Raw genomic sequence first — 12,333 nt, 5'->3', positions numbered from 1 at the left:
TGTTGTTATTCTTACACCTGCTCACTATCTGCCAGGTATTTCAGTAGAATCCTCATTTTTATTCATGCAGTTATAACTGATTTATAATGACGTATTAATCATTAATGAACACATTTATAAATGCTTCATAAAGCGTGATTTATTGTGTTTCCGTTTAAAAAACTGTAATGTCAAACCTCACAACTAGAAGCGAGCAGGAAGCTGTGAGAGAGGAAATGGGTGAAAATGTGAGAGTGAGTCAGAGCTCAACAAGAGATCATAATGCAATAAAAATGATGCAGAGATCTAAGGGCTTCACCTGTTTACATCTGTGTGTGTGTGTGAACCTCTTGTAATCTCTACCAAATAACATTTATATCAGCCAGTTAGAAAAGTTGCAAATTAAACATCGCAAATATAAAGGTCCGGCCTTATACTTTCAGTCAATATGAACATTTATCCTGATGAATGTTTTTACTAGACTATTCTGTGACAGATCAGCGCACAGAAGACTAAATTATAAACTGCATTTTAAAAGTCAAGACATGAAGATGTTTGCTCAGGAACGTCATGGAACAGATCACGGTTTCGAAATGTTGCCTGACCTTCGAGTTCTGACTTCCCCTGAAACATAAAAAGACACAAAATCCCCGGGGCAGAATCATCCACTCCTGCGGCTCTCGTGCGGTCATGGCTACGGATGCACTGATCGTTTTCTTTACTCTGACGTCTGGTGAGTAAAATATTTACTGCAAACATCATATCAGAATTATCATCAAAACATTGTTTAACTCTCAACCTTATAAATACTAACAAACACGGTCTCTCTCCTTCTTTTCTCAAATCATGATATATTTTTTTTAATAAACGTCAACACACATTTTAAGAGTTTGGTTTGTTTAAAAAAATCATGTTTTTTATGATGTTATCGTGTTTTTCTTGTGATTTATTGTGTTAGTTAGCCGTATTTTTTGAGTTATTAGGGCTTAAATCAAAACCAACCAACTGTAGATTGATTGAAATTAATTGGAATGCACAAAAGAAAAGCATGATTTTAGATTTTTTATATCTAGTTTTGAAACCAAACTCCTCAAATATTCATTATGATATGTGTGTGAATGTAGATCTCATATGCAGCGTGAACGGAGAAACAAAAGCTTCTCTTAACTTCTCTTTTCCACACTTTTAATGCTGTTGTGAAATGCAAAAATGTCATGATCAGTTCTGGGGCACTTTTGACTATCGTCTACATTTGTCCTACTATGGCAGTCAATGGTGCTTCAGAACTGTTGGATGCTCACATTATTACAGAATATCTCTCTGTGTGTTCAACCCAACAGAGACATTTATACACGTCTGGAACAACAAGAGGGAGAGTCATTCATGACAGAACTTACATTCCCTTTAAGCAAAAGCTTCCATTTGCTCTACATTTAATCTCATTGAGAAATAATCGAGAGATTAAAGAGAGTAAACAGAATATATATATTGAAAGCAAAGCTACTTTATTAATGTCATTAAAGTCCAAAAAGAAGATCGAGTGTGTAGGATGTTTGAATGTTTTTGTGACGTTGTTTGTGATGTGCGATCTGTGTGTTCAGCAGCGTGTCTGTGTGGGAACACGCCTGTCCTCTCTCTCTCTGTCCCAGAGAAAGTGTCTGTCCTGGAAGGGTCGTGTGTGGTCATTCCCTGCTCCTTCAAGCCCGCGTCCAGCACACAGATGATGGAAGTTCTGCTCAAGAGATCTTCTTCCGTTTTCACGCTGAAGAGAACGGTCTTCACCAACCAACACGGTGACGTCATTCATCCCGACTACAGAAATCGTGTGTCTCTCGCAGGAAACCTCAGCTCAGGAGACTGTTCCATCAACATCAGCAGAATCAGAAAGGAAGATCAGAACACGTATGACCTCACGCTGAGGGAACCGGGTCAAAGGTCACCGACTGTAGGAACAAAAATCAATGTCAGCGTATTGAGTATGTTAATGAAGTTTCTGATGTTCATTCTAATATGCACACACACACATCTGATTCGCCTTCACACATCTCACAGAAGAAACAAACAGGGGCATTCACATTAAAATCGGCCAAACCCACATGAAATTTTGCACATGTAAGAGAATATCGTGCAAAAATGTCCATTTCTAGAAATCTGAATTAATCAGCGTTTACATGCCTGTATGCACCCGAAATCATTGGGACAAATCACTCATAAATGAAAAAATCATGACGTAATACTCAACATGACTCTCACATGAGTGTAGGTAAACCAGATCCGCCCGAGCTCACTGACCCAGGACCAGTGAAAGAAGGCCAGCGGGTGACGTTGAACTGCTCCATCAGGCTGAGCTGTCCGTCCCAGCGGCCCGGTCTGGTGTGGAGCTGGGAGCGTGGAGAACAGGACGGCAGCAGTGTGCACGGCGACACGGAGCTTCAGCAGGAGCCGGGTCAGTTTCCACTTTTCCAGTCCAGCCTGACCTTCACCGTACCTCAACACACAAACCCCAGAGTGAGATGTCAAGTCACATACGCCAAGAACCAGAGATCTTCGGCCGTCAGAGAGATTCTGGTTCACTGTAAGCACTGCGTTCCTTTTCATTCCCAGAGAAATCTGCACAGAAAACAATAGCAAACAATCAGTGTACCCGAATGAGAAATGCTCAGAGTTTGCTCCTTCATAGCTCATGAGTTCTCGATTGAATCTCACTGATGTCTAGGAGTGATTTTTCCTCTGTGTCTTCGCAGTTCCACCCAGAGACGTCATGGTTCAGGTTCAGAGCGTATCTGTTTGGGTTGGAGGAACGGCGCTGTTGAGCTGCACCTGTAAGGCTGATCCGCCCGCATCTGAATATCAGTGGACCAGTGTTCAGTTTGGGAACACCGTCATTCTGACCAAACGCACTGCCACCGTACGCATCTATAACATCACCCGAGACACACGCCTCCAGTGCACCGCCACTAACAGACTGGGACAGGCCACGTCCCGTCTCACTGCTCTCAACGTTCAATGTAGGTCACGTGAGTCTGTAAACAAAAAAAACAACACTGACTGGTGTCAATGTGAGCTTCGTCTTAATCTGTCGAAGAATTACACTTTACATTCTGTCATCATTTCCGCACCTTCGAGTTCCAAATCTGTATAAATGTCTTTGTGCTTTTGAACACAAAAGAAGATATTTTGAAGAATGTAGGACAGCAAACTGTTCTGGAGCACTTTTGACCACCATTGTATTTGTTCCTACTATGGTAGTCAATGGGGGGCAAAAATCTCTTTGGTTATTAGAATTCTTCAAAATTATTTCTCTATGTTCATCAGAACAAAGACATTTATACAGATTTGGAACAACTAGAGAGCGAGTAAATGATGACGGAATTTTCATTTTTGGATGAACTGTCCCTTTAAATGTCACAGTGATAAATCTAAAGTAGTCTGAGAGAAAACTCCATTAGGGTTCGAGCCCGTATGGCTAGAAACCTATTGTATTTGTAGGTTTTATTATTATTTTTCCGCCGTATTCGCCGTAAAACTGATCGTGCAGCCCAAACCGTAAGGCCAACAAAGCTGAGATTTGGTCAGATGGTAGTAGTCCTTGTCGCTACTCAGATACATGGACCCAGCCAAATCGGCCCATAGGTGGCGCTACAGCGATGAAAAGCGTGTTTGCACTCTTTACTCCTAAACCGTTTGTCGCACACCCAAGTGTTTTATATCATTGTAATCATTGGCTTAAAAAACATATATCTCCGATTTCATTTCCGGTATGCAAATGTTTCCGCTAATTTGCATTTTATGAAAAAAATAAAAAATGAACTAGTCCCTGGATTTTTGCCCGATCAGAACCAAAGCTGATGAATTCTGTGGAGAGTGAATGTGAATAATTATCCAAAAAAAGTTGAAATTGCGATTGACCGTTGCTAGGGGGCGCCAAAACGTCTGAACCGGAAGTGGCATATTTTACTAGAATGGCCATAACTCGTGAACCGTTTGAGCAATCTTCACGTGGCTTCACTCTCAGTCCAGGGTCACAATAAAAAGGAATTGGCGTTTGGCCACTAGGTGGCGCTATAATATAGATGAACTCGAAAAGGGCTATAACTACCCAACCGTTTGCCCGATCTACTAATTATTTGGTATGGTGTGTCTTTGTGTCATTTACCATGACTGTGTAAAAGGACAGTGCTGTATCTAAAGAAACATGAAGTTTAAGTTATATAAAGTTATATAAAAAATTATATAAAGAAATAATGAATTTTGAGCACTCATTAGACCGGGTTAACGGAACTCGATCGAAACGACACTCGCTGGGCTTGTTCGACTCATGGTCCTGAAGGTCTGTAAGAAATATGAACTCATTCGGCCACCGGGGGGCGAAGTAACGTTTTTGGAGTACATAAACAATTGTGTATCACGTGACATTTGACATATACTCAAACTATTGTTATCATATGATAGCTCTTCTCATTCTGAACAACTTTGCCTCTGGACTCGCTTCTGTCGATTGAACAGTTTGTGAGTTATCGCTGACGATGTCAAAAACCTACTTTCGCGAACTTGTCCTAGGTTTTTCGACCGATCGGATCCAAACCAATGCAGATGACTTCGTGGAGTGTGAATGTAAATAATTATCAAAAAAAAGTAGAAATTTCCTTTTTCGCGGTTGCTAAGGGGCGTAAACATTTTAAATAGGCGGAGCCTATTACATTAAAATGCCCATAACTCGAGCACTATTAGAGATATCATCATGGGGCTTGGACCATACGTGTAGACCATCACTCCGAGATGACTTAAAAAATATTTGGACACCTTTGGACACTAGGTGGCGCTATAACAGTAATATTGCAAAATTGACACATCTTTGGTTGCCTTAACAATTGTGTATCACGTGACATTTACAGAAACTATCGATATCATATGAAAGCTCTCATAATTCCAAACAAATTTGGCTTTTGAACCATTGATGTCAATCAAACAGTTTGTGAGTTATCTGTGATGATGTTAAAAACCTGCTTTTGCAAACTTGTCCTAGGTTTTTCAAGCGATTTCAAAATTTCCACCACAGTACAATTCTCAGGACTCTCTAGATAAATAACTATTCAATTCAATTCAATTCAATTTTATTTATATAGCACCTTTCACAATTTGCATTGTTCCAAAGCAGCTTTACAGGGGAAAAACGAAAAACCCAAGAAAGGGTAAAACACACTACATGGTGTTTTATATAATAAATCAAATTATTCTAGTAAATAATATCTAATGTCAGCATCTCCTGGTGGTTTATTTTGCATAGTTTGCATTAAGTGAATGCTTGTCTGTAAAGATGCGTTTTTAATCTAGATTTAAATTGGGCGAGTGTGTCTGATCCTGGAATAATATCAGGAAGGTTATTCCAGAGTTTAGGCGCTACGTATGAGAAAGCTCGACCCCCTTTGGTGGATTTAGTTATTCTAGGTGTTATCAGAAGAGTTTTGAGATCTTAGAGAGCGTGATGGGTTGTAGTGTGATAGAAGCTCTGTTAGGTAGGTAGGGGCTAAACCCTTTAAGGCTTTATAAGTGATTAAAAGAACTTTAAAGTCAATACGATACTTAATGTGAAGCCAGTGAAGGGTTGATAACATTGGGGTTATGTGATGGTATTTTCTGTACCTGGTTAGAACTCTGGCAGCTGCGTTCTGAACTAACTGTAGTTTGTTTATTGATGATGCAGGACAAACACTAAGTAGTGCATTACAGTAGTCAAGTCTTGAGGTCATAAATGCATGAATAAGCTTCTTTGCGTCAGCAACACACGGAATATTTCGTAACTTGGACACATTTCTTAGGTGGAAAAGGCTGTTTTTGTGACATTTGAGATGTGATTTCGAAATGACAGGTTGCTGTCTAATATAACGCCTAGATCTTTTACTGTATTTGTTGGAGTAACAGTACATCCTTCAACTTGCAGTTTATAATCAGAAATATTTGGTTTGCGTGTCTTTGGTCCGATAAGTAATATTTCTGTTTTATTAGAATTTAAAAGAAGGAAATTACAGGTCATCCAATGTTTTATATCTTCAATGCACTCTGCCAATTTGGATAGCTGGGAGGAATCATCTGGTCTTGATGAGATATATAGCTGAGTATCATCTGCATAGCAATGGAAGCTAATTCCAATGTTTCCGAGGGGAAGCATGTATATGGAGAACAGCACGGGTCCCAGAACCGATCCCTGAGGTAATCCATAATTTACTTGCGTTAAATTGGATGATTCCCCATTTAAATGGACAAATTGATGTCTGTCTGACAAGTAAGATCTAAACCATTCTAGTGCCTGTCCCTCAATACTGGTATAATTGTTTAAGCGATCTAGAAGTATGTTATGGTCTACGGTTTCGAACGCAGCACTAAGGTCAAGCAGGACCAGGAGTGAGATGTGACCTTTATCTGATGCTATAAGCAGGTCGTTTGTAATTTTAACGAGCGCAGTTTCAGTGCTATGATGCGATCTAAAGCCTGACTGAAATGTTTCGTGCATGTTGTTATTTTGTAAGAAAGAGCACAACTGAGTGCACACTACTTTTACTAGTATTTTAGACAGGTATGGAAGATTTGAAATCGGTCTATAGTTTCCAAGTTCATTTGGATCTAAGTTTGGTTTCTTGATTAGAGGCTTAATGACGGCCATCTTAAAGGGTCCTGGGACATGGCCTGGATTAATTGACGATTTAATAATGTTATAAATGGGCTCAATTGCAACAGGTAGTAACTCTTTTAATAATTTAGTTGGTATGGGGTCTAGTAGGCAAGTTGTAGGTTTAGAGGTTGCGATAAGTTGAATTAAATCTTCCTGTTTTATAGGTGAAAAACACTGTAGCCTTTCTTTTGGAGCGATGGTTGGTGCTAATTCATAGGACAGATTTGGAGGTTGAGTTTTTACAATTTTGTCACGAATGTTTTCGATTTTCTCTGTAAAAAATTTCATGAATTCATTGCTACCAAGGTGCAGCGGAATAGCCAGGTCAGGTGGTGTCTGTTTATTTGTTAATTTAGCGACTGTGCTAAATAGAAACCTTGGATTGTTTTTGTTGGTTTCTATGAGGTTACGAAGATGCTCAGCCTTTGCTGCTTTTAGTGCCTTTTTATAGCAATTTGCACTCTCTTTCCATGCCATTTAAAAGACTTCTAGTTGCGATTTCATCCATTTGCGCTCTAGTTTGCGTGTTTCTCTTTTAAGGGCGCGAGTGGTGCTATTGTACCATGGTGCAATAGTTTTCTCATTCATCTTTTTTGACTTCGTAGGTGCAACAGCTTCTAATGTATTAGAGAAAATAGTGCCCAATTTCCTGGTCATGACATCGAGCGATTCGTTATTTATTGGTATGGTTATTAAAGGGTCAGATCTGGCAAGATCTTTGCGAAGCTATCTTTAGTAGCGGAGGTGATTGTTCTACCCTGTCGATAACGTGTTAAAGGGCTGATTCCAGACGTGTGCAAAGTACCCGTTATAAGATAGTGATCGGTGACATCGTCGCTTTGAGGCATAATATCTATATTGGTTAGATCGGCTCCGTGAGATATAATCAGGTCTAGTGTATGATTATATCGATGAGTTGGTCCTTTAATGTGTTGTATTACCCCAAAAGATTGTAGCAGTTCTGTAAACGCCAGTGCTAATGCATCGTTAGCGCTATCTACGTGGATATTAAAATCTCAGACAATTAGTATTTTATCAACGTTAACCAATAGGTCCGATACAAACTCTTTCAGAAAATCAGTATAGGGACCAGGGGGTCTATACACCGTAGCCAATGTAAAAGAAAGCAATGTTTTTTTACTTTTGTTAGGAATAATTATGTTCAACGCAAGCACTTCAAATGATTTAAATTTATGCTCTGTTGTCTGAGTTACAGTAAGAAAGTTTCTAAATATTGTAGCTACACCGCCACCCCGACCAACCGGACGTGGCTCATGCATATAACAGTAGCTTAGTGGGGTACACTCATTTAGGCCGAAATAATCATTTGGTTTAAGCCAGGTCTCGGTAAGACAGAGCATATCAAAACTGTTGTCCGTGATCATTTCATTTACAATAACTGCCTTTGAATTTAGTGATCTAATATTAAGTAGGCCGAACTTTATAAATTGGTTTTGGTTGTTTATTACATTGTCTTCAGGTTTAATCGCGATCAGATTTTTTCTCTGACTTTTGCCAAAATGTTTACTTTGTAGTATTATTCGGGGGACACATATAGTCTCTATATATTTGGAAACAGTAATATTTATAGCAGTTGAGGCGCACATACTATGGTTAAAGTTTTGACTTACCTGAGGGAGACTTACCTGAGGGAGACATAGTCAACCGGTGCGTAGCGCCTTCGAGATGTTGTCGGACAGGAGAGCCGCTCCGATGCTGCTGGGGTGCAGGCCGTCAGGGCGGAAGAGCCTAGGTCGCTCCCAGAACAGATCAAAATTATTTACAAAGATCAGCTTCTGTTCAATACACCATGACATCAACCATTGATTAAGCGAAAAAAGTCTACTGAACTTATCATTCCCTCGTCGGTAGGTAGGCAGCGGTCCTGATACGATAATCCTCGCTGTGGGCGATGCGTTGCGTACCGTCTCGATCAGACTCCTGAAGTCCCTCTTCAGGATCTCCGACTGCCGCATCCTGACGTCGTTCACTCCCGCGTGCAGCACGACAGCTTCGACGTTAGCGTTGTCCTTCAGGATCGCAGGTACCTGCGCAGACACATCGAGAACGCGCGCGCCGGGCAAACAGTGAGTGCGCACCTTACCTTTAGTAGATGTAGCGCGTATGTTCCGGACGATCGAGTCTCCGATGATCACAGCGTTGCATTCGGTCTCGCAGAGGGCGGCAAAGCGGTTCCTGGTCGGGATCTCGAAGACCGGTGGCGGCAGCTGAGTCATCTCACCGGTCCTGGCTAGCGCCTTTCGCCGGCCGTTGGTGTGCCGGTGCAGGAGTGAAGTTCATTTGGGCTGGTCGTGTTCTCTTAGCCTGGGCTCTGTGCAGAGAAACACGCGGAGTAGAAGTGGAAGAAGTATTATAATCGCGATGAAAACTTACCGCAGATTTGCGAGGCTTAAGCACGGGGTGTTTCCAGCGCCATTATATTCTGGATCTGCTTCTCCACAGCTTCCAATTCCGACTGAAGCGCAAATGTTTCCTCATCTGCACTCAAAGGTACAAACACGTCTGAAACATTAGCATTAGCCATTAGTGATGTAGTAATGAGAACAGCGAGTTAAGCAGTATGCAGGCGGATAATGCTAATAGCCTAAGGGCTAACACAGAATGATCCGATACAAATAATGTATCAGTACGTTTAACAACGATTTTTGTTTATGCTATACTTAAGGATAGGTTTCACTCTCGCTTAATAACGATTTAAGACACAATTCTTCAAGATGTAACAAGAATAATTAGATTTGAAAGAGCTCCCGCTCAAACCACGCGCTCTCAGTAAACTCTCAGCAAACAGGAAATGACTATCAAAAACATCTTCAACTTTTTCATTTGCATGACCATTACAGGGTCCTTTATTATATTCAAGTGAACGGTGTACCTGAAAGCTCGCTTCTCCTTAACAAATAATCTAATTGACTTGCCATTAAGTACAATCATACATCTTATTAGACTAAACAAGCATGCAAAATATGATGGTTATCGGACAAGAGATACGTTTCCTGTCTCACAGGAACAAGGTGTTAGACATATAAAGCACTACACATTAAAAGTTGCTCCATATTCACACGTCTATAAATATAGAACATGTCTGGCTGGTTGTAAGATGCTGTTTTGCTTAACATAACACACACCTTTATTATGTACACCAGTTTAATTGCATGTAAACCCAAATATCTACTCAGCAGTCACATGGCAGCAACTCAATGCAATTAGGCATTTAGACGGGGTCATTTCTTAAATGGATGTGACCAAATTAACCTGAAAAAATGATTCCCCTCAAGTGTACTATATGTGCATATGTGTGTAATCATGCGTAGTGTCTGTGAACCGTTGCTGACTGTATCTATAATTTTTCAGGCGTTGGGAGTATCTTCCACTTGGGTGTTTTAGGATGAGAGTCCTCAGCCTACTTGATGAAGGCAAAGCTGCTTTAGATGCCTTAAAAGTGCTCGAACCCGCTAAATGCTGCTTGCAGCTTTAATTGTTTTTATATTTTGAGAAGGATACTAATATAACACTTGAACAAACTTCTTTTCTGTAAGCGGAAAGAGGTTGAATTTCATTTCAAAAGGCATGCAGTGTCATAATAAGTGTTCAGTCATGTGTTTGTATTATTTGACAGACGCACCGGTGGTCCTGCGTGACTCCTCCTGCGAGTGGGACGGGTCTCTGCTGTCGTGCGTCTGTGTTGTGGACTCAAACCCTCGTCCGGCCGTCACCTGGAGTGTGAACAGCAGTCGCCCGCCCGACAGCTTCAACCTTTCTTATTCATATTCCAACTTCATATTGACGTCGACTCTCAGAGGGATGTCTGACCCCGGGCTGCCCGTGCAATGTTACGTCATCAACTCCCTGGGCAACGACTCCCGGCTCCTGTTTGAGTCTCTCAACGGTCAACAGAAATCAATCCATGCTTCTTTAACATACAGTTTTACATTCACAGACATGATTTATTCATCCTCATTGTGTTGTGTGACAGGTGGTGTGTCGTGGACTCTGATAGCGTCAGCAGCATCTGTTGTGTTTCTCATCCTGTGTCTGCTGATGTTCTTCTGCTGTTTCAGGACAAACAGACAGTAAGCTTCTTCTCACTCGTGCTTAAGACTGTTAAAGTGTAAATCACATCTGAGCTTTATTCTCACATCACAGGACATACAGACCTCCTGCCATCCATCGGGAGAATCTGGGGATCTATCAGGAGCGCGTCCCGCTCTACGTCAACTGCAGTGAAGTCACCAACATCTACACCAACGGCAGCTATCAGCTCATCTATCAGAACGACACGCCCATCTTCATACGGACTAAACAGGTAGAAACACTTTCAGAGAGTCCCATCAAACTTGAGACACAATGCAGAGTGAATCATTGATGTTAAACTGTTTCAGACACATAAGAGACAAAGACGAGCAGCGAGACGACAGCGAGCACAGAAAGAGATTGTGATGTCAGCAGATTCAGAGACGGCCATCTATGTGGAGGTCATCTGACGTCACATGAACAAATGCACACGTGACAGAATTAAACCTCTGAACACGTTTCATTTCTGTAAAAATCAAGAAACAGAATCAAAGCAAATGTTGCCGTCATGTCAGCGACAGCATGAAGAAAGTAAAGCAGCGTATGAAAATAAAACAAATAAAACTGGTTTCTGTTCAATACTCTGTCAGTATAGAATCTTCATGAGAGATAAAAACACACAAGTGAGGTCATGTCTGTCTCTCAACGTCTCTACCAAGAGTCAAATGTGAGTACAACACTTCTTAAGATGATGAAATTATAAATCAGTGGATATATGCACATTTGACTCTACAGTATGTTTCATGTGTGCCGTACCTTCAAGAAAGGAGGTAGTTCAGCTGTCATGATTGGCTGGACCGTTTTCCTCTGAAGGGCCGTTTTATCCACTTCCACATTCTACAGAAGAGAGATTTCATCCTTATTCTCTTCTTTTTTGATTTTTTCTTCTTCCCCACAACCTCTGCTTCAGTCTGAGAAGAGGGAGCGGGGTCCTCAGTGATTACATCCGGGAGGTAAGATACGCAGCCCTGCAAACAGTAAACAAAAAAGAGAGAATCATTTTAGGACACATGGTGTTATTGTAAAATATTAACAAGACGTTGGTGCTGTGGAGGCCCATCAGAGACTTCAAGTCTCTAATTATTCATGAATACATGATTGTGTTGTTTTGACCACAGTGTGTAGACGGTGCTGAACTGTCATTTCTACTTTTAATTTCATTCCTTACCTCATGAAGAGTCTTTTCCACTGACTCCGGCTCAATCCAGTCAGTCTGAGAGCTGCAGGCCACTTTGTCTTCATCTGGTACGGCTACACAACTTTCTAGCCATCCGTCTTCAGACATTACTGGAAGAGTTTCCAGCCATGTGTCATCGATGAGGTCATCAACATTGTTCTCGATGTAGTACCTCATCCAGCTCTCTACAGAGAGGTCAGTTTCTGTCAATGATGAAGTCTGAGCTTCCGTCTGTTCAAGATCAAATCAGAATGTGTGAGAATGATATGAAGACACATGCTTTTATCCTTGTGTCAGATAGAGACATTGGGTGCGGTGGCGGACCGACGGACAGAATTACTTCTAAATGATCAAAGTGTGTAGACGACACTGAACCTTTACTTGTCTTACCTCATGAAGAGTCTTTTCCACTGAC

At 41.1% G+C, this 12,333-nt stretch overlaps 1 protein-coding gene across 4 annotated transcripts; it reads left to right on the top strand.

Moving 5' to 3' along the window:
- The first annotated feature begins 601 nt into the window (after nucleotides 1–601).
- Nucleotides 602–11,507, top strand: LOC306901269 (B-cell receptor CD22). Of its 4 annotated transcripts, none has more exons than XM_079468932.1 (8): nucleotides 602–712; nucleotides 1,584–1,955; nucleotides 2,243–2,554; nucleotides 2,724–2,987; nucleotides 10,287–10,556; nucleotides 10,644–10,740; nucleotides 10,814–10,973; nucleotides 11,050–11,507. In XM_079468932.1, exons 1-8 carry the CDS (start codon nucleotides 670–672, stop codon nucleotides 11,149–11,151), a joined length of 1,620 nt encoding a protein of 539 aa, XP_079325058.1. In that variant the 5' UTR covers nucleotides 602–669; the 3' UTR covers nucleotides 11,152–11,507. The 4 variants fall into 4 exon arrangements, with proteins under 4 accessions (XP_079325058.1, XP_079325056.1, XP_079325057.1 ...); XM_079468931.1 differs by having other exon boundaries at nucleotides 644–712; nucleotides 1,581–1,955; XM_079468930.1 differs by having other exon boundaries at nucleotides 638–712; nucleotides 10,287–10,740; nucleotides 11,050–11,277.
- The last annotated feature ends 826 nt before the right edge of the window (nucleotides 11,508–12,333 follow it).

Source organism: Barbatula barbatula (assembly GCF_947034865.1).
Source record: "Barbatula barbatula genome assembly, chromosome: 12".
NCBI classification, from domain to species: Eukaryota; Metazoa; Chordata; class Actinopteri; order Cypriniformes; family Nemacheilidae; genus Barbatula; species Barbatula barbatula.
The sequence above is the reverse complement of the archived record's forward strand: the minus strand, read 5'-3'. Positions and strand labels throughout refer to the sequence as shown.

What these genes read in the sequence shown, in the direction of transcription:
- LOC306901269 (XM_079468929.1), top strand. Translation starts at nt 670, where the DNA reads ATGGCTACGGATGCACTGATCGTTTTCTTTACTCTGACGTCTG. An exon ending in CAGAGAGATTCTGGTTCACT is followed by an intron (nt 2,555 to 2,723) that starts GTAAGCACTGCG and finishes GTGTCTTCGCAG; the next exon opens with TTCCACCCAGAGACGTCATG. An exon ending in CACTGCTCTCAACGTTCAAT is followed by an intron (nt 2,988 to 10,286) that starts GTAGGTCACGTG and finishes ATTATTTGACAG; the next exon opens with ACGCACCGGTGGTCCTGCGT.